Here is a 20,995-nt window from a genome sequence, read left to right as displayed (position 1 = left end):
ACACGAAAACGAACGCACACAAACATTCGAGCTCCACGCCCCATATCACTGCGGAGTAGAGCAAAGCATTATGGGAAACGTAGTTAATTACTCAGCAGTTTGTTTCAGGTTTTCTCTGAAAACTATACGCGCATTTATTGGTTTGTTTGAAACTGTTTGCGCAATATTAATTAGTCGGAGTATAGCAAGTATAAATACTGTGTAATATTGCAATGTTCTTTTGTGTCATATTTTTAATCTTTAATAGAAGTGGGCTACCGTAAGTTTGTCAATATCTAATAACGAAGAAAAAAAATCTAACTAACACGTAACGTGGTTATGACAACCTCACCCTTACGTATACAAATTTTCTTCTAAAAATTTGTCAGAATGAGGACGTGTTAAATTAATAATTACAGTCATTATTTAACCACGGTGTAGTTCAAGATACTGCCCAATATTGACATCTAGCGAGAGAATAGTAGAATACACTCTGACCCACAGCTAGTCAGTAATGTCATGAAAGGAAGCCAAAAGATCACGACTCATGTTTTGTTTTGTTTTGTTTCTTCAGGTACATTTGTAGGTGACGTTTGGGGATTTTCTAATAGGAAAAAATACTGACAACAACTGATTTCCCTGGTGGAATTTCTAGGTGATTCACTACAGAGTGGAAAGCCCCAACCACATGAAAAATTCCACATTTGCATTACAGATGTAAAGCAGATAGGTATGAAGAACTTCACTCTAAATATTATTCAGTAAAAAAGGTATTAGTTTCATGAACTAATAAATTAATTGACAGTTACTGAATATGTTTATTTTTGATTCAAAAATAATGATCGTGATAGACCTATTATGATTAAATCGAATTTTGTACAAGAACTTTTTTTTCTAAATTCAATTTTCCTCTTTAATCCCAGAATGCGTTCCTGTATAGCCTACACTATAAAATAATTGCAGAATAGATTAAAAGCAAAGCAGCATAGTTTGACAGATGTGTCTTCCAATTTTAAATATTACCATCTGTGAAACCATCAATGAGCGTATCCTATCCCACTGTTATTCAAGCGGTGCTTGACGATCCCCGAGGGCCTGTGTAGCTCGCTGAAGAATGTAGTGTGATATGGACAATTTCTGAGTTCAGACATGATTTATTGACGGAAGAAAAGATCAGCCGTGGAGTTCCAGATAGTGAAGATAAACAAATAGAATAAACTGAAATAACACTTTTACATTTTGATTAGCATGTCATTGTGGGTTAAATCAAAGTAGATGTGATGCTTTTTCTATATACATAATTTCAATCCTGTCTAGATTTAGATGGGTTAAAATAAATAAATAAATCAAGTAGTCCTTTTACTGCTCCCGAATTCATACTAGGGAGTTGACATATTGCTTTGCCTGAGGAAAATCCAATTTATCAACAACATTTTACAGCAGCTGCATCTCAGAGAATGGTTTTTTTTCTAAACCAGTATCACATCCTGATACAAAATACTAGTGCAGCATAAAAGCCTCTTGCTAACTTTTCAGAATATATATATATTTTTGCATATTTGATCAAGAACATGAACTCGTTCGTAGGTCAGTTTATCCACCAGACTTTTTGTTGTATTGCCACAGCAGCATAACATTGGCTTCTTGGATGACTCTTCCCTTGTCAAGTCTGTACTTGGCCGTGGATGACATGCTCTGCATTCTTGGAGGAGAGCCTGGAAGCGAAAGAGGGGAAAAAATGACTTACAAATCCAACTCGTGACGATCTATTGTTATTGTAATAAATATAATGATGCTTGCAATATTAGTGCGTGTAAAGTTTAAAGCGGATGAATTACCATTTAATTTCAAGAGAAGGGAACGTGGGGAAACGCCCGTAAAAGCAGAAGTAATTAATTATGACATCACTTTGCCTGACTCACAGCTGGGAAAGTCACCGCATCAGTTTCCAACTTGCCATGAAAATTGACTCACCCTCACTCAGAGAGCGCCGCGGAAACTAGCGGCCATTTTGGATCGCCGGACATGTTTTACCCATTGAAGTTAACGAGGGGCTGAGCCTAAATGTCTAAGCGTCTGGCCCAGTGCCGTTGGCCCTTTCTGTCACTGTAAGACACGCCCCTTCGAGCATGTCAGAGAAAACGACCAATCAAATTTGGGCGCACTCTTAAATGACAGCACTGCCAGCAAATCGAAAAGGTTTTTTTCTGACAGAAGTGGGCGAGAAATTGTGCGTCTGTCACGTAGGGTGTCGCCGTGCTGACTCCGATTCCAGAGACGACGGCGGTCGTCTTACTTTAAGTTCCTAATCTCTCCGGGGGAGAAAAAAAACCCAGATCACTAACTTTGCAGAGTCAGTGAATTTGTTACACTTTCACCTTCAATTTCTACCCGAAGGTTTCTCGGTTGAGCTTTGAGGCCGGACACTGGAATGACGGGGTGTGCCGAGAATTTGAATTAGCTCGCCGTTAGTATGAAGAAAGAGTGAGTCGGGCTAGAGAGAGGAGCCATTTTGTCCCGACTGTGTAGGAGAAAAGAAAGTGGAAAAGAGGAATCGTGCTGGAGGACCTTCCGTTGTCGCTACCTTTTCTCGCGCTTTCAAGAGGGAAACAGTCGGCCTTTTGGAATATCGCTTCTCTGACGCGTTTTATTTGGTGGTGGTATTTAGCCAAGTAGCTCGCCAAAGCTAATCAACAAATCCCAGGTCGTAAACTGTCAAAATCGGGGCAGTTGGTCAGGTTGACGTAGGAGCTGGCTTCAGACTTCACTTAGACGTGTTAGGAAATTGCTTTTTTGTGTGTGTATCAGCGGGTACATACTCAACAGTTTTCAATGGCTAAGAAGACGTACGACTTGCTATTCAAGCTGCTTCTCATCGGAGATTCGGGCGTGGGGAAGACCTGTGTGCTGTTCCGCTTCTCTGACGACGCCTTCAACACAACCTTCATCTCCACCATAGGTAAGCAAGAGAAACAAATGCAGGATTTGTCACGTCCATTTGCTTTTTTTTTTTTAATTATATTTTTTTAATTGTTGTTGACTGACATCTGGTGAGCTAACCGCGCCGCTATTAGCATGCTGCGGGCTGCCCAGGCCTGCCCGGGTTGACAGCGAGACAAGTTGTGCAATTTTGCCAGCTATTAAACTCGAGTAACCCCCTTTCTCGAGCGGACGGGGCCGTTTGTTAACACGCCGTGAAACTTGTTTCGGTTAAGCGTGACTGTTGGGCAATGTGTAACTAGTTGAGCTGTCATTTTTAACCACCGCAAGCTAACGAGGCTAGCGGGGGGCAACGGGGCCGTACTCTCTTTTCCACGCACACGCACAATTCTTTTAACGTGTTTACGTTCAAGTAACCTTACCGCCCTTGTTGCTTTGTCGGGGGATTTGGTCATTCTTTTAAAAACAACAACCAAAGCACACGTCTCGTCCTTCAAAACATACTATATTGCCATTGAGCTGTCAGTATATTATATAAGCAGCAGTGCCATATTGTAGCTAATGCTTTTATTATCTGCAACGTATTAATTGCTTAACGTTCCTGGCATCACTCATGGACCACCCGGGATTCCATTAAATACAGATGACACATACACAGCACATATGATTCTCCAAGTATCTCAAAATGATTGATTTCAGTCTCTACTCAAGAGGAAAGCCATGAACCCTTTTATGTCATCTACAAATATGAATGCAACATGGTCTCTCGATCTAGAGCACATCTTTTTAAATAAGCAATGTGCTCTGTGTATTAAAAGGAACTGTTTTTTGCCATGATGGCCCATTGCATTGCTTGCATTTTCAATATTATCAATTTGTTTAGGAGAAATAACTAACTACTCAACCTTCCCGCCATGTCTTAGTGGGAGTCCGCTAAGGAACCAGGCACAATTCGTCCATTCAAAATCATCATACGTACGTCACTTATTATGTCCAAAAACAGCCATCAATTGGCACCTAAATTTATGTGGACGTCCCACACAATGGCTTACTTATAAGAGAATGAGGAAATGAGAAGCTTACCTTCAATTTCTCTCCTCATGTCGGATCTGGTTTTCTTTCATAATAATAATAATAACAATAAATAAATGAGATTTATATAGAGCCTTGTCAAGTCACACAAGGATGCTTTTAGCGTTGAAAAAGCTGCATTCCATCTTGGAGGGGGGGATATTCACTTCACACTGCTCGAGGACGTCGCAGGGCACCAGCTTGGAGGAGATCTCAACGTTGGCGCGACAGTGTTGAAAACGTTGTAAAAGTACGCTGCCTCATACCTACATATACAAGCTGTAGTAGCTTTAATTTGTAGACCTTTGCATACTATATAGCAAACGTGCTGAATGATATCTCTAATCATGGGAAAAAATGGATTAAATGTCAGAAATATTTACCAGAAATCTATTTAAACACCATTTCTTATTCTGATTGCTGTAGTAGTTGGCAATTGTAGACCGCTACGTCATACAAAATGAGAAAAGAAGTCAGAACTGCCCACAACTAGTAAATGCAATTTTTTTTTATAAAGGTTAGTTCTAAAGAAAGACTGTGTGACTCTCTATAATAAAAAAAAAAGTATTCTTAAAAATAAAAATTTTTTTTTCTAGTTAGCAGCATAGGGGGAGAGAAAAACAAATCATGTTACACATTACAAATAGTTTGTCATCCCCTCCAACCCTGCCTCGTAGAGGTTGCACATCTGCTTTCAAAGCAAAACATTATGTAACATGATGAGCGCTACTGATCAAGCTAACGTGATGTCAAATTAGTTCGGGGGGTTTGATTAAGAACATTTATTGTTGAGATGGGTTGTTTGAATACTTTTCAATAACATTAGCGACTGATTATTTATGAATGAAAATAGCATTTGAATGTAACATTCAAGTTTTGTCCCAATACCCCCTCCCCCATTTAGAAGCCAGCTTAAAAAAGAAAAAGAAAAAAGATGTTCCTTGCCAAAAAGTCTTACAATTGTAGGAAACTAGTCACCTTTAGGCTGGTAGTTCGAGCATCATATTGATGCCTTTTACAAACAAAAGGACGACAATGGCGGCTGTACCTCCTTTTTATAGAACCTCACATTTTTCATATCAATCCACACACTGTACTGGAATGGCATTTGGCTCGCTTACCGGTCGCTACTCAACGCATGACTGCTGACTCACTTTATGTGAGGTCACCTATTTAGAGAAAAAAACAAAACTATTATCTCACATATACAGCCGGATCACAGCTAAAGGTCTATACTTGACACCGAGATACAGCGGCACTTCTCAAAATACCCTTATGGGAACCCCCCCCCCCCCCCCCCCCCTTCCCGGCTTTATTCACTCATCCTCATTTCAAGGCCTCCGAATAGCTGCTGGTCTCATTTAGTAGCGGTGCTGTATCTTTTAGAATGCAGAATACAGAAGAGTGCATCTTTTAAAGTTGAACACAATGTGTTACAGGACACCGGGCCTCCCATGGGTTCAAAATTTGAAGCGGTTTTCTTAATTAGAAATCATAGAAATTGAGCTAATCCGGTCCAAGGTCAAACTGTCACTATCATTTAATGTTGTATTGACTGTACACACAATGCAAATAAGTTAATTCAAGTATAATACATCTTCTGCATCAAACTAAGAACAGCGTACTTAACTGTGTACATTCCGGGGGGGGGGGGGGGGGGGGTTAATTGACGTAGTCCTGATCAATATTGTACTGTACGACTTTTTCCTTCGTTGCCATCACTTGTGTAGTTGGCTCATGATGCTATGCACAATCAGATGTGAATTTCCACACTCCTATTTGATCACTTTCAAAATGGCACAAGCTTAAGGATGTTTACATTTGGGGGTTAGATTGACTTAACTAAAGCACTTTCCAAGGCTGTCATAATTTCTTTTGGGGGGGGGGGGGGTGCACCTTCCGTTAACCCTGAAAAATATTTGGCCTCTTTCTCTACCCCTTTTTCTTCTTTTTTTTTTACCCAACAATTCCCCTTCCGCCCTCTCTGGGGTGTGCATAATACTCAATGAGTCACTCTTTGGCAGCCGCTTCCTTCATTATGCCGTGGCCCCGCCCCTCAAAGAGCACAGCTGTTTCTTGAACTTGTAAACCGAGCGCCATCTTTTATGCTTGAGCTGAAGTGACAGCTCAGTTATTTGGACGGGAAAGTAGCACTTGTGGGCCAAAAGTCATCAGTTGTCCCTCCTGTGGCTTCATGGAGAATAACAGCAGTCGTCCCCAATTTAATTACGTTGCAAACTATTTCTATTAAACAGTGTATGCGTATTGGCTTCATGAATGTGTTTCTTTTTATAGGAATAGACTTCAAGATCAAAACTGTGGAACTACAAGGAAAGAAGATCAAACTACAGATCTGGTGAGTCCACACAAGTAAGGTTAGGGAGGGGAAATGTGAGTTATTGACGTCCATCAAAAAAAAAAAAAAAGGCCAAGATGGTGGCAAAGGACTCCTTTTCTCTTATTTACCCCCTCACCCCCCAAAAGGATCCGATGTGACTGCAAAATAACAATGCAACTTTTAGGTTGATTTAATATTGAATGAATCTCAGTCATGTGATATCCTAAGTGTGCTTTTCAACAACAGTTCAGGAAGTGAAAAGCAGAACTGTTTTCACATTTTTATGCATTTACTTTGCTTGACCTTTAACATTCCACTGTTGTTTCGGTTCCCCCACGTCGCCCCCGTTGTCAAATAATGACACTCAATCGATGCATCATCACATCACAATCATATTTGTGGTCTCAAAAATGTCTTTTTTTCTTCTTCTTCTTCTGAAATCTTACTTCATCCTCGGCGCAATCCTCGATTAGATGAACGTTGACAACATTTCCAACTCCCGGGGGAGCTAGTGTCGACGTGTGTGCGCGCGTGCGTACGAGTTCCAACGTGATTTGTCAGATGAACACAGCGAGGTGAAGGCATTATTGGAATGTGAAGCAATTAAGTTCAATTTTGATTATTATTTTTTTCGGTTCACTTGGTCCAATCCGATATTGATTCATTATGGAACATAAATTCTTCTTAAATAACAAGGACATGATTTAAAAAAAAAACTCTACAAACATTAAATATAAATAAAAAATTCTGAATTGTCATAAAGTGAAATGAGTTTGGTTTTTCCATAAATATAACAGTACATTTCAGGAAAACTAAGATACAAAAAAGATTTGTCCTTTAAAATTCTATTTTGTTTAATTTATGGGGGGAAATTATAAAAATAATCGATTCATGGTTCTATGAATCGATATCACGCTCAAAGAAAAATCGATTCCATATCAATTATTGAAACCCAGCCTTACTGTTTTGTATAATATAGAAAAGTATACAATTTCTTGCTGTTTTCACCTTTGGACGATGAGGGGTTGTAAATTTGGGAAGAGGGTCTTAAATTTGATGGCCTTAAATCTGCTGATCTACCATGATGTACATAAAACGTTTAGCCCCGCTAATGGATATTTAGTTTATTTTTATTTTTTATAAACAAAATGTATAATATGATAATTAGATTGCTGTTTTGTGGAAATGTCTCAACTGCCAAGCATGTCAGAACTGAGAATGACAAAGCGATTAGCACCCGAGGAGACGTCTGCTTCCTTGAGCGTGTCATGAAGGTCATTCCCAGCTCTTCCTATTTTACATAATTTGTCACAAAATTATTTCTTATTCATTTATTCATCTATCTTTACGGCTTTTCCGTTAGATGGTGGAATGTATTATAAAAGTGTAGCCATTCCCTAAATTGAGACGAGATCTTTTTTTCCCCCCTCCCCACTCGTGTGGCGTGATATTTTTCGAATGGAAAATGGCTGCCTCGGCTAACTAAAGATTTGTAAACGAGGAACTAACGGAAATATGTCATTTGTGTGCGCTTGCTTGTGCAGGGACACAGCGGGCCAGGAGCGGTTCCACACCATCACCACCTCCTACTACAGAGGCGCCATGGGCATCATGCTCGTCTACGACATCACCAACGCCAAGAGCTTCGAGAACATCAGCAAATGGCTGCGCAACATCGACGAGGTGAGACTTCAGCCTTTTGTAGTACATTTCCTTTCTGGATCTAAGTAAGCCCAATTTTTTTTAAATTTTTTAAATTTTTATTACATTTTATTTATCTTTAAATAAATCATAATTTTTTTATTTGCAGCATGCGAATGAGGATGTTGAGAGAATGCTACTAGGCAACAAGTGCGACATGGAGGACAAGAGGGTTGTACCAAAAGCCAAGGGAGAGCAGGTGAGATGTAATCCGAATTTATAATATGAATTAATAGGAGTCAACTCGAGTCGTCATACACGAATAGCAGCCGGCTTGTCGTAGTCGGAAGTAGCGGCGACCTTTGCTTTGGGGAAATCGGTGCGACCCGATCGCTACGCCGCACTGGAGATGGACGGAGCCATTTTATTTTTGGACAAGCACCCCTTTAAAGGTCAGCGCTCCTTCTCACTCGCTCTTCCTTGTCCGCCGCGCAGATTGCGAGGGAGCACAACATTAGGTTTTTCGAGACCAGCGCCAAGGCCAACATCAACATCGAGAAGGCTTTCCTCACGTTAGCGGAAGACATCCTCAGAAAGGTGCGTTCGCATTCCCGCTTCTGAGACTTTTTTTATATGCTGTTGCAGCATAACAGCAAAATACCGCTTCACCGTGTTTGTGTTGGGTTCCAATTGTGGCATTTCCTCCCCCTCCTCCCAGACGCCTCAAAAGGAGCCCAACAGTGAAAATGTGGACATCAACAACGGGAGCGGCGTGACGGGCTGGAAGAGCAAGTGTTGCAGTTGAACAACTCGCACCCACACACACACACACACACGCACGACACCCTCTTTCTCTTTCTCTAACGTTTAACGCTCTTACCCTCTAACCCCCTCTCAAGACTTTTTCTTGCGCACTGACACTCTTATCAGAATAAAACAATAAACCACTTCATCCATCTACCCCCCCGCCCCCCCTCCACACACACACACACACATACTGACCCCCCCCCCCCCCAACTTTTCCCACTCGCCACCTTTTGAGCGCCACTCATGTTTCTTGTCGTTTTGTTTGAAAGTTTATAAAAAAGAAAAACGTTGAAAATACAAGCTCATATTTGTAATATTTTACTTTGCCTGAGCTCAGCCCTAATCAACCCCCCCCCCTCTTACCCCACATGACATCAACTCCCCCCCCCCCCCCCCCCCTTTTGGACACTCATTGTCTCAAGTGTTTTGCTCAATTACAATTTGTTACCAAGTGACAGAGGTGTGGCGAGCTCCTTTTGTAATGCGGGGTTTCTTTTGTCCTGTGCCTTATATGGAAGACAGGGGCGGGGCTGTGTCGTGGGCGGAGCCACATCCACCCGTTGAAATTACACTTTACTAAATCGTTGTCGGTTTGCGCTTCCCGCGCGGAGCCAAACTGGCGCAGAAACGTTTGAATTTCTCCTTGCAGCCAAGAGAACGGCATTATGTCCTCTTTATCGATGTCTCATTTTTACCTGTATGATTTATTTTGACTTTTTTTGTTGGTTTTCTCTCCCCAATTTGGGTTACTGTTTGTTTGTTTCCTGCATGCAGATTTCTTTGGGTTGGAAGCGTTTCTGTAACATGTAAGGTATGCCACTGGGTAACTTTGGGCGGGAGGTTCACAAGTTCTCTTTGGAAATTCAAACAGTTTTGCAGATCCATTAAAAATAAGCTTGTTTAAGTTAACTTGTTTGTCTTTCATGGCGTGTCGTTTCCTGTGTCAGGAAATGGATAAATCGGACCAGTTCCTATTAATTGTGGCTTTGCCCTGTTGGTCCTCCTCATAGTTCCTTGGCACCAAAATGGCACAAGATGGTGCCGAAGCACTACTTTTCTGTTATGTAGGATTTGGCACCATCTTGTGGAATCCTCATTTCTCCTTAACACCACCTGTATGGCAGCTAAATGCCAATTAAAACATTGCTTGTTAATGGTGACTGTGACCGTTTGAACAAATTCATTTAGATACAAAAAAAAAAAAAATTACTTAATCACTATTATTTTTTCCAATATGCAACTTCAATTTGTGACACGCCACTTCTAATACAATGCGGTCTGTTTGCTGCATATCGTAAAACAAAAGTCATCAATATTAGTAGGCTAGATATCAAAAGTCTTAAGATTCGGCCCAGGAAACTAAGATTCTCGTTTGGTGATGGCACCGCGTATTGAATTCTAATGTGAAGAACCCTTGTGGACAAATGCAAATATACAAGTATAGTGAAAAATGAATGACCATTCAATGCAAACAATAACAATCCTTAATTATTCCCATACAAAAATGTTTATTCAAGGCACAAATTGAAATATTAATTGACAATAAATGCCTTGAGACGTAGAGTTCATTTGTCTGAAATCGCATGTGGTTTGATTGTCCTGAGGCAGGTGTGCAAGAATGAATGTAAAACTAGAGAGCAAGTGATGAAAGTGTGCGGGGCGGCTTATGAGAGCCTCCTACCAGAGCAGGTTGTTGGGGTTCCTGGCAAGAATCTCCAATGGCTTGGGCTGAGTTGAATCCTCTCGGGTACCATCAATTAAAAGCCCGGCCTGTACAAAACAGGACCATCTCAATCTTTTGTGTACACAAGTCAAAATTCCTTAACTAAATAACACTGATTGCATTATAAATAGAAAATAATCTAATCCATTCTTGGTATTGTACAATATAAATTGGTTTGACATGTCAAAAAGCTATGATGTATTATATCAAAGTGCTAACGTGCAAAATTGGCAATAGCATCTTAATTTAATATGAACAAAGCATTCTCAATTACATTCAGATGTCAGACAGCTCCGTTGATTAAAACTACTGAACGCAGGAAATTGAATTTCGAATCGCTACTGCCACCTGTGGCCGGACAAAATAAACTGCATTTTCTCCACTTCACGTACACGACGTGCAGATGACGACACATCCGCACACAGAGGGCAGAAAATTCGAACCCGAATTCAGTCTGAAATGTTTTGGCCAGAGGCTTGCAGGAGTTCCCATTCTAACCAGCTAAGGTGTTAATCTACTAATTTAAAAAAAGTTTAAATGGTCAAATTAAAAAAACTATTGTAAAGTTATTTTTGGGTAAATTGTTACAAAGTGTAGCATTTAAGTGCTGTCAGTGTTTAATGTATTTAAAAATGGCTAAAACACCATGTAATGCATAAAATAATTGCTCACAGTGACCAATTAACACCATCAAACACTTTATCGAATCGATTTTTCTCTGAGCGATTATTTTATACGACCATTTGAGAAACATATCATTAAAGCAAATGCAATGTGAAACCACAGGAATGGCTAATACTCACCAATTCCGCTTTGACGGTCAATTGACGCAGTCCGGCAATGGCAGTCGGCTCTAAATAAAAGTTAACAAGTAGGCGTTTAAGTCTTCAGACCATAGCAGCGATATTTAAGATGGAAACTTTTATTTATTTATTTTAAAACCACCTCGAACAGCAACAGACATTCCCCCCTTGAGTCCACTGGCTACTTCCGTACACCTGCCCACAGGCGGCTCTTATTGGCCCATGTGGTCACGTGACCACACGACCGACCACACGACCGACCACACCAGGACGCCAAAGATCATTAGCGAAGCAAGAGCAAACACCGTCACAACAGGTTGTGTTTTGGTACCAACGTTACATGAAACATGCTTCATTCTTGACATTCTTTTATTGATTACCCTTTTCCCCAACATGTAACCTCTCAGGAGCAACAGTGTACACACACACAAAAATACAAATGTCATTCTTGTGTGACAACACAAAAGCCAGTGCAGAAGGCCAATTAAGACTTAAAAACTACATTCAAGAGATCTTTGCTAAGCACAAATGCACAGAGGGAAGGTTATGGACTAGTCAGTTACTCTCAGTAAACTGATGTTTCTTTGACAAGATGTGGGTGAAAAAACGACTAAACGCTTATTTAGTGCTTTGAATGAGACGAAACTATCAACACTAATGAGTGAAAGGCAGCAGCAGTGGACATTGAAGAGGGCCCTGCCCTTAGGGAGGAAAAAAAAAAATCAGTGACAGGGAAAAGAAATATTTACAATTGTGTACAACTTCATTTATAAATATAGGTATAAATTAGAAAAGTAAAACAAAAAGCTACTGTAGTTCAATCAATGGTCTACTTCTACATACACATTTAATGCCAGTCTGATAATTAACTCTATTTGGTGAAAAATAAAAAGGCACCGCAATGAAGAAATGGAACAATCGATACTTAATTATCTACCAGTCCCGTCACTAAGGTCCCAGTTGCGACAGTCAAAATATAAATTAATAACGTTTCAAAGCGTACCCACACTAAAAGTGAACAGTTGAGATTTTGTCAATAAATTAAGCACTCGAGGAGCCAATAAAAACAAAATTAAGGGCAGTTTATGCCAAATTGTGTAATATGGGTGAACGTTAGCCGGCGTGATTCAATTAGAAAAAGCTTTCGCTTTACTTTCTGAATATTAAAAAAACGTGAGCAGTTCTTATTACACGCACACTTTCAAACACCAAAGTGTCACTGCGGGGTCCGAGAACGCTACACGTAAACGAGATCTCGGCCCTGAGCCGGCGGGCCGTCGGGGGCCTCCTGCTCGGGGCCCTCGGAATCGGCCTCGTCCTCGTCGAGGCCCTCGTACGCGATGGGCTTGGGGCAGCTGTACGGGTGGCCGTTGTCGTCGAAAAAGCGCCGGAAGGTGAACTCGTAGAAAGCGTGCTCGGGGTGCTTGCCGTTGCGGAACCAGCAGCCCGTGTCGCCGAGGTCGTCCTCGCCGTCGCTGTCGCCGCTCCACAGCTTCTCGGGGTCCACGGGGTCGAAGTTGGACGTGTCCGTGGAGTGGGCGATGGTGGGCACGTACGGCGCCGCCTGCTGCCGCAGGTCGCTGGAGAAGTCGATGGTCTTGAAGAAAGGGTGGGCTTTGATTTCGTCGGCGCCGTTCCTGCCCAGCCGGTCCTCGGGGCCGCGGCACAGCTTCACGATGAGGTCCGAGGCCTCCGGGCTGAGCTTGGCGGGCGGGGGGATGTGCAGGGTGGTCTTCCAGCTAATCACCTGGGTGGGGGGCAGAGATCAAGTTCCCTCAAAACAACGCAAAACTCAAGTCATTAATCGCTAAAGCCCTGGAACCATGTCGTGTGGTCTGATGAGTCCAAAATACTTCATTTAGAAGTTGTCAAGCGCGTGTGTACGAGTGTACATTTATTTTCCCTCAAAATACAGCCATTAATAGCGCAATCCCTGGAACCGTGTCTTGTGGTCTGATGAGACCGAGATCAACTTACTTGGTTGAGATAGTGTCAAGCAAACAATTTATTGCTACCTCAAAATACAGCCACGAACTCATTTGCTCCCAAAAACAAAATAAAAATGTTCTATTTTAAATATTGCCACGGTCCCCAAAACGTATTTAGATGTTTTTTTGTTTTTTATGCTAGCGCATACAGAAGGCTTCGATGCAGCCTCTGACCTGAAGAGGTTCGCTTAAAGCAATGGTAGTTATTACAAAAAACGTCCAGCAGGTGGCAGCAGAGTATAAGAGATCAACCAGGGCCATTTTGCAACAAGCTCTTTTCCCCAGTGTCTTCAACAGATTTGTGAATAATGATTCAACTTAGCTATATTTAAATGCTAATTGCTGCAAAACGGAAACAGATAAAAATATACTTTTTTTTCTGATGAAAGAAGAGGCTCTAAACTTTATTTTGGTAGGTTCCATGTTTTTATAGCAATAGAACAGAATATTATGTAGGCCTTGCAAAATCTGTCAAAATCAAGTAAAATAGCAGAGAGCGAAGGGGGTTGCTTCAGTGAAATGGCTAATTGGCAACAAAAGTGAGTACACCCCCTAAGTAAAAAAATGCCCAAAGTGTCAATAGTCTTTAGGTCTGGAGACATGCTTGGCCAGTCCGCCCTTTTTTACCTTCGGCCTCTTTAGCAAGGCAGTGGTCATCCTTGGATGTTAGTTTGGGGTTTTTAATGGCTTTATTCGGAGTTCCACCATCTGAACAAACTAAGAACGTTGGTCTCATCAGACCACACGACACGATTCCAGGGCTTTAGCGATTATCGACTACATTTTGAGTCATTTTGAAGGAGCCACAAACGCACTCTTCATTGTGTCATTTCCTCAGCGCATAACGAAATATCCGCAGGGGTGCACTGACTTTTGTGAGATCCCGTATACGGTCCACATACCTTCAGCTGCGTCTCCAGCGGCGTCGTCGCCAAGAACGGAGGCTGTCCGACCACCATCTCGTACAAAATGACGCCCACGCTCCACCAATCGCACAGCTGAGTGTAACCTGCGCGACAACGCGGACATCGGCCGTCAGTCAGACTGCAAAGGCGCCGGAAGTGGCTTCTTACTGACCGGTCCTGAGCAGAACCTCGGGCGCGATGTAGTTGGGCGTCCCCACCAGCGAGTGGGCCAAGCAGCGCTGGTGCTGTCGGGCCTTCCTCCTCTCCAGAGGCTTGAGTCGGTCCGTGCAGCGGCAGTTGGCCGGGTCCTCCCACTCCTTACTGAAGTCCATGCTGTCCTGCCTCACGTGGTCCCCTGCGGTCCAAACACAATGGTGACCAGTCCGCAAAAAAACCCGGACCGACGCCGATCTCACCGGACGAGGTCTACTCACCGCTCTGGTAATACTTGGAGTCGTGAGTCCACCGGAACCCGGTGCAGAGGCCGAAGTCGGTGAGCTTAATGTGGCCGTCGCGGTCGATGAGGATGTTGTCGGGTTTGATGTCGCGGTGGATGAAGCCCATTTTGTGGACGCTCTCCACGGCGCAGGTGAGCTCGGCGATGTAGAACTGGGCCAGCTCCTCCTTGAAGATGCCGAGCCGGATCAGGAGGCTCATCATGTCGCCGCCGGGGATGTACTCCATGACGAAGTACAGGTTGTCCCGGTCCTGGAAGGAGTAGTAGAGACGGACCACCCACTCGTTGTCCGCCTCGGCCAGGATGTCCCTCTCGGCCTTGACGTGGGCCACCTGGTTCCGGAGCAGCACGTCCTTCTTGCGGAGGGTCTTCATGGCGTACAGCGCACCCGTGTCCTCTTTCCTGGCCAGGCACACCTCGCCGAAGGCCCCGATGCCCAAGGTCTTGATCCGTTTGAACATGCACTTGTCCATCTTGGCCCGCTTGAGCCGGATGTAGTTGGACTCCTTCTGGCACAGCATCATACGCATCTGCTCCTGGGCGTCTGACGACAAGCCCACCTGGGGGGGACCCACGGGCACCAGTGAGCAAGCGCACATGATGAAATGCACATCAGCACGCGTGCAGCTATATGGTTATTTGTTGGCAACTCGGCTAAAACGCCGATTTTTCATCAGTCCGCATTCCGTATTATTTGCGAGAAGGGCTTTTGTTAGAGTAAATGGTTTGGCTGGACATTTTTTTAATTAGGGTTGTTCCAATCGGATTGGAAATCGGGGCCAATCACGGTGTCGGCTGAAAAAGATCGGATTTTTTTTTACATTTTCGAAATTCATGAGTTAGGGTTGCCCCGATCCAAATACATGATCGGAAATCGGGGCCGATCACGGGATTTTCAGTTAAATTGATGTTATCTGAAAAAGATCGGGTTTTCTAATTTTATGAATATATATATTTTTAAAGATCTGATTTTATTTCCTAAATTATGGTTGTCCCGATCTAATTACATGATTGGCCGATTATGGGATTTTCAGATGATCGATGTTATCTAGAATTATTAAATTTTTGGGGGGGATTTTTTAAATTTTCAAAATTGATAAATTAGGGTTGTCCTGATCAGATTTTTTAAAGATCTGATTTTAATTCCTAAATGATGGTTGTCCCGATCCAATTACATGATCGGAAATCAAGGCCGATCATAGGATTTTCAGATGACTAGAGTCAGCTGAAAAATATTGGAATTTTTAATTTTCTAAATTTATAAATAAGGGTTGTCCGGATTGGTTTTTAAAGATTGGATTTGAATTTCTAAAATAGGGTTGTCCCGATCCAATTACATGATCGGAAATCACAGCCGATCATCAGATTTTCAGTTGACCTTAAAAGATCAGATTTTAAAATTTTCAAAATGAGGGTTTTCCCGATTTTCAGCAGATCATATCGTCTGAAAAGATTGGACTTGAAAATGTTTCCAATTTCTAAATGAGTGATGTCCTGATCAGATTTGTAATTTTTCGGTTGTCCCGATCCGATCGCACGATGACTGGTTTTGTATGAAAAATAATGGATTTTTCAATAAGTTTATACGTTGTCAACGTGTATGTGAGAAGTTGTGGAATTTCACCGATTGCAGGCGGGTCCTAACGGGGGGTTTCACTACATTTCAACACAAGAATGCAGCGTTGTGATAAAAATCAAACAATGGAAGGCGCATGCGAAGCAAACGTGAGTCGTCACAATCAAGATACGTTTACCTCTCAGCTCAGCTGATGGCGACAGCAAGGAGAGAAAAGAGAAAGAAGGGCCGAGAAAAACAGCATACAGGAAGTCAAAGACCGGAAAGCTGCTTCATTTGAAAGCGATCGGTTCGATGGTGTCGCGGTTGGCTCTCTCACCCGCTGCATCTCGCTCTCCAGCTGTTTCCTCCTGCGGATCCGCTGCTGATGGTTCTTCAGGATGTTCTCCACGTGTTGTTCCATGAAGAACTTGAAGGCCTGCGGCGAGTACAAAGCCACGCGGCCCGACTCGCCCCTGCGCTCCTCGTCCTTCTTGTTGCGCCGCACGGGGACGGGCGACGTCGTGATCTGCTTGTTCTCCTTCTCCGACGCCGCGTTGCTCTCCGCGCTTTCCGCCGCCTTCTCCCCCAAAGCGCTCTCGTCGTCCGCGGGGTCCGCCGCGTGCTTCCCCGCCCCTTGGTCATACGCCGGAGGTGACGGCGCCGCTTGCTGTTGGAGGAGGTGCTTGGGGTACGGCGGCGGGGGTCCCTGGTAGCTGGGGACCTCGGCCGCGGCGGCGGCGGAGGGCTCCGGGTAAGCGGGGGCGGCGGGAGCGGGCTGCTGCATCCACGGAGGGTGCGTGGGGGCGACGGCGGTGTGCAGTTCGGGTTTCTGGACTCGCATGCTTTTGACGGGCTGCAGGATGGGCGCTTGCGTGATGGCGGTGACGGTGGTGGCGGACGGCTGCGAGCTGGCCGGGTGGGCCGCTCTGCTATTAAAGGAATTGGAGCGCGCCAGCAGGCCGTGCTGCCAGGATGGCGACGCATCCTGGTTGCCGCCGCTGCCTGATGACGACTGCAGCGGGTTGGGGGCTTGAGACCAGGAATGGGGCCCGATGTTGTACATATCAAGGTTGTGGCTGTTCCGATTAGGAACCATCATGGATTGAGGGACGCTGCCGCCGTTTACGTAGGACGGAGACGAAGCGGGCCCCCCGGCCTGCATTTGGTCGGTGGGGCTGTGCCGGCTGCTCTGGTTGAGCGGGTAGGGGGGCGGGGGCTGCCGGCCGCCTCCCGCCATGTAGTCCGCCTGAGGCGAGCCGTTCTGAGACCAGCCCGGCGGGAAGGTGAACTTATTCCCCGCCGAGCTTTGCATGATGATGGGCTGGTGTCCCACAGGGACCGGGCTGATCCCACGCTGGTTCTGAGGCGATGCGGCGGGGTAGCCGTCGGCCCAGGACCCCTGGGGCACCGGGGAGATGCGAGGCACCAGATAATCCATGTTGCCCGAGAAGCGCTTGGCCGACGGGTTGCTGTCCCAGGAAGACGCCGACGGCATGGCCCCGCGGTTCGGCGGAGGCGTGACGCTGCGCACCTGAGGCGGCAGGGGAGGGTTGACTCGCTGGCCGTTGCCAGGGTGAGCCTGCGGGAAGGCGGGAGGGGGGCCCGGACTGTCTGAGCGGTACATCATGGCGTGGCGAGGAGCCAGGGACTCTTTCGAGCCTTTCCAGCTGGGCCTCCTCAGTAGCGACTGCTGAATGTGAGTAGCGCCTGCGAACAGCACACGAGCTGAAAGCTGAATATATTGAAGAAGGACGGATTCTTCACCTGAATTTTTTTTTTTAAATGACAGGGAAGGTGGGGAAGGGAGTCCCCTGCTGACCTACCTGGGGCTTTGAGGCATGCGGTGCTTGGATTGGCGGCAACCATTTGTTCCCTCATCGAGTCCTGGTAGGTCACCTTCGCCAAGTAATCGGCAGCTGTCCCCACACTGCGACCAGCAGTCTGCACATATAGGGGGGGGGGGGGGTGGGGGGGAGTTGAAAAAGAGTTTTTAAAGCTTGATAATGGGTTAATTTGATCCAGAAAATATAATGATAGTTTAACTCATTTGCTCCCAAAAACTTTATATTTTAAATATTGCCATGGTCCCAAAAACACATTCATACATTTTTTTGGTGTTTTTTTTTTTAATGCTAGAGCATACAGAAGGCTTTCATGCAGCTTCTGACCTGAAGAGGTGGTTTAAAGCAATGGTAGTTATTACAAAAACGGCCAGCAGGTGGCAGCAGAGTATAAGCGATCAACCAGCAGTTGCAACAAGCTCTTTTTTTCCACAGAGGCCGATAACCGATATTTTAAGCCAATATTCATTTTCAGAAAAAAAAAAAGGGGGGGGGGAAATTATTGGTGTAATTTTTAGGGAAAAAATAAAAACTCCAACTCTTTGTTGAAATTAGGTCTGTCATTATCGAATAATTTTAGAGTTGCTTATTCAATGGACCCATCAGTCGGATAAAATTTGCATTTGTGTATTATGAAAAAAACAGATGACTTTATTCACTACTTTATTAACCATAATTTATTTATTTATTTTTGGGGTATTATTTAGTAATATAAAAACAACAATCAGTGAATAATTACTGTTGAGCAGTTGAAATCAGAGGATTTGGACAATTAAAAAAAAAAAAGGCGACAAAAAGTTTTTTTTACTTGAAATGTCTTTAACCATATTTTAACTGAACACATCAGATTTGTAAAATGTTAGACATCTTTGATTAAAATGTTTTATTTCAGGGATCTACCATCAGCATGTCCTAAAAAGTTTAATGAAAACTTGAGCAAGTAAATACCTCCCTGTTTCTACAGTTGATAATTTTTGTCCCAAAATTTCTAAATAACTGATATGTTAATCTTTCACTTACTGTATCTTAGTTTTAATTTCAAACAAAAACAAAAAGGTGGATAGAGGGTCAGCAAAGTCTCTTATGAAGTCAACTAAATGCTATCATTTCGGCCTTCAGATCAAAAAAATCAAAAAAATAAAAAAGCATTTTGGTCTATCCTAATTTCCTCAAACTGCTTCTTTTTTTTTTTTTTTCACATTTGAGTACTAATTTTCTTGTTTCCGCTGCTCCACGTTAGGGGCTGATAACTGATAATAGTTGACGTCGTCTTCATACTCATCATTCCACTTGCCATTCTGGACATTGTTTTCAAATAGTTATTCCGTAAACAAGATGCAACTCGTGATTATGAATCACTGAGTTATGTGCAGAATGCGTAAACGTTTTGTGTACTGACTGAATACAAACGCGCTGCTCATACCTCGTCAAACCCAGCAAACGGAGGCTCCGCCGGCATGTGTTTGCCGAGGTCGGCCGAAGCGCCGGCCTCATTGGCGAAAGGCATCAGCGACTCGCGGATCTCCTGCAAAGCCTTATGGTGCGGGTTCTTGGGGTTGAAGCTGCGGCCCTGTTGCCTTACGTCCTCCGGGAGCATTTTCCCGCTAAAGTCCACTCTGGGCGGGTCGGAGGGCTTCGACAGATTTCGCAAGCTGTTGCGGATTTCCTGCAACATATGTTGGCTGTTGCCGCTGTAGTTGCTGGCCGGGAAGGTTTTGGGTCTCATCTGCCTGTAGCCCTCTGGTTTCTCTCCTCTCTTCATGTAAGGGCATGTACGAAGACGACGAGGGGGATGAAGAGGATGTGACGCAGGTCAAGGACGCAGCCGAGACTCTTGGGGGTCGGGGGTGGTCTTTTTAAAGACCGATATCACATTTGGATCCTGCGGACATGAGTGCACCGTCCGTGAAGAGGCATTCAGAGCATCTGTCATGTGGTCCAACAGGTTGGACGATAGGGGATGCAAGAGAACACGTTAACGTCGTTAATCAGATGGGCAATAACATTCAAAATTCGAAATGAAATGTTGGCTCTAAGTATTTGCTGTTTCAGTAGAAAACCTGCCACAATGTGTATCGCAAAAACAAGACCCGTCTGCGTTAGCGTCACTGTACAAGATAAGTGCCTCTACGCGCATGCGCGGGCGTTAAAAGCGTGTTTAACAAATGTAAAATGCATCAAGAGTCCTCCGTCGAATACAAAATACAACAAAATACGGAAAATGACTTCGTTAAACGCCCAGATATTACCCCTAGCATCGCGGCCTATGTATGTGTTGCTGCTAAGCTAACGCAACAACGACTTGCCGAGTACTTAGCATATTAGCTCGCGACAGCAGCAAATGCACTAATTCGCTTGGCCGCCCCCCTTTGACAACTCACCAGTGTATGTAACGGCGCTTTTCCCCAAATAGTGTTCTATTGTTGACAGCTTACGATATTGTATCGTTAACGAAGAATGCGGTTTGGACAAAATGTCCTTATTGAGGCGAGCTAGGTGATAGCGTGTGGTGTTGAATTCCTGGGATAGCTGAATGACAAGTACGGCGAAAAAGTTAGACGAAGTGATCGCGGAACTGTTCCGGTTATTATAGAAATAAAGTGAATAAAGGAAACAAAAACTGGGCCACAGCCTTAGCGTGTGACGCAACCAATAGATTTCATTTGGGACCTATACAATAATTCAATCGTTTGAAAACAGGCAACTCAATTTAAGGTTACTTGCTTAGTCCGTTCGCTGCGCAATACTTTTATTTTGAAAGTCTAACCGGAAGCAAAAGGGACAAGGATTACAGACAAGCTTTCTACAAAGTACCCGGATGCGGATTGTTTTCGTATACAGTATTTGAACACTTTTTTGTGTGTGGCTACACTATTTGGACAGTAACAACAAGGCGGCAAAAGTAAATCACTTTGTACGTTTGTATAAGTGTTTTTTTTTTTCT

The 20,995-nt window shown here is 43.8% G+C and overlaps 2 protein-coding genes across 3 annotated transcripts; one reads left to right on the top strand and one right to left on the bottom strand.

The window, feature by feature from the left end:
- The first annotated feature begins 2,210 nt into the window (after positions 1 to 2,210).
- rab10 (RAB10, member RAS oncogene family) lies at positions 2,211 to 9,685 on the top strand. Its single transcript, XM_086060415.1, has 6 exons — positions 2,211 to 2,938; positions 6,286 to 6,346; positions 7,873 to 8,011; positions 8,139 to 8,228; positions 8,465 to 8,566; positions 8,688 to 9,685. Exons 1-6 carry the CDS (start codon positions 2,812 to 2,814, stop codon positions 8,772 to 8,774), a joined length of 606 nt encoding a protein of 201 aa, XP_085916541.1. The 5' UTR covers positions 2,211 to 2,811; the 3' UTR covers positions 8,775 to 9,685.
- Positions 9,686 to 11,653: 1,968 nt separating this feature from the next.
- On the bottom strand, positions 11,654 to 20,574 carry lats1 (large tumor suppressor kinase 1). 2 transcript variants are annotated; one of them, XM_086060413.1, is made up of 8 exons: positions 20,433 to 20,574; positions 19,475 to 19,977; positions 18,034 to 18,151; positions 16,548 to 17,917; positions 14,630 to 15,212; positions 14,368 to 14,550; positions 14,193 to 14,299; positions 11,654 to 13,049 (listed from the first exon to the last, which is right to left on the bottom strand). In XM_086060413.1, exons 2-8 carry the CDS (start codon positions 19,811 to 19,813, stop codon positions 12,540 to 12,542), a joined length of 3,210 nt encoding a protein of 1,069 aa, XP_085916539.1. In that variant the 5' UTR covers positions 19,814 to 19,977; positions 20,433 to 20,574; the 3' UTR covers positions 11,654 to 12,539. The 2 variants fall into 2 exon arrangements, with proteins under 2 accessions (XP_085916539.1, XP_085916540.1); XM_086060414.1 differs by having other exon boundaries at positions 19,475 to 19,933; positions 20,433 to 20,568.
- Positions 20,575 to 20,995: the final 421 nt, after the last annotated feature.

This window comes from Leptonotus elevatus, chromosome 18, assembly GCF_054856555.1.
Source record: "Leptonotus elevatus isolate MCC_2025b chromosome 18, RoL_Lele_1.0, whole genome shotgun sequence".
NCBI classification, from domain to species: domain Eukaryota; kingdom Metazoa; phylum Chordata; class Actinopteri; order Syngnathiformes; family Syngnathidae; genus Leptonotus; species Leptonotus elevatus.
Note: the sequence above shows the minus strand (reverse complement) of the source record. Positions and strands in the feature narration are given on the sequence as shown.

Excerpts from the sequence above, each read along its gene's own strand:
- rab10 (XM_086060415.1), top strand. The coding sequence starts at position 2,812 with ATGGCTAAGAAGACGTACGACTTGCTATTCAAGCTGCTTCTCATCGGA. Across the intron at positions 2,939-6,285 it reads AACCTTCATCTCCACCATAG|GAATAGACTTCAAGATCAAA; the intron begins GTAAGCAAGAGA and ends TTCTTTTTATAG. Across the intron at positions 8,012-8,138 it reads GGCTGCGCAACATCGACGAG|CATGCGAATGAGGATGTTGA; the intron begins GTGAGACTTCAG and ends TTTTATTTGCAG.
- lats1 (XM_086060413.1), bottom strand. The coding sequence starts at position 19,813 with ATGAAGAGAGGAGAGAAACCAGAGGGCTACAGGCAGATGAGACCCAAA. Across the intron at positions 18,152-19,474 it reads CGTTTGCTGGGTTTGACGAG|ACTGCTGGTCGCAGTGTGGG; the intron begins GTATGAGCAGCG and ends CTATATGTGCAG. Across the intron at positions 14,551-14,629 it reads CTCCAAGTATTACCAGAGCG|GGGACCACGTGAGGCAGGAC; the intron begins GTGAGTAGACCT and ends TTTGGACCGCAG.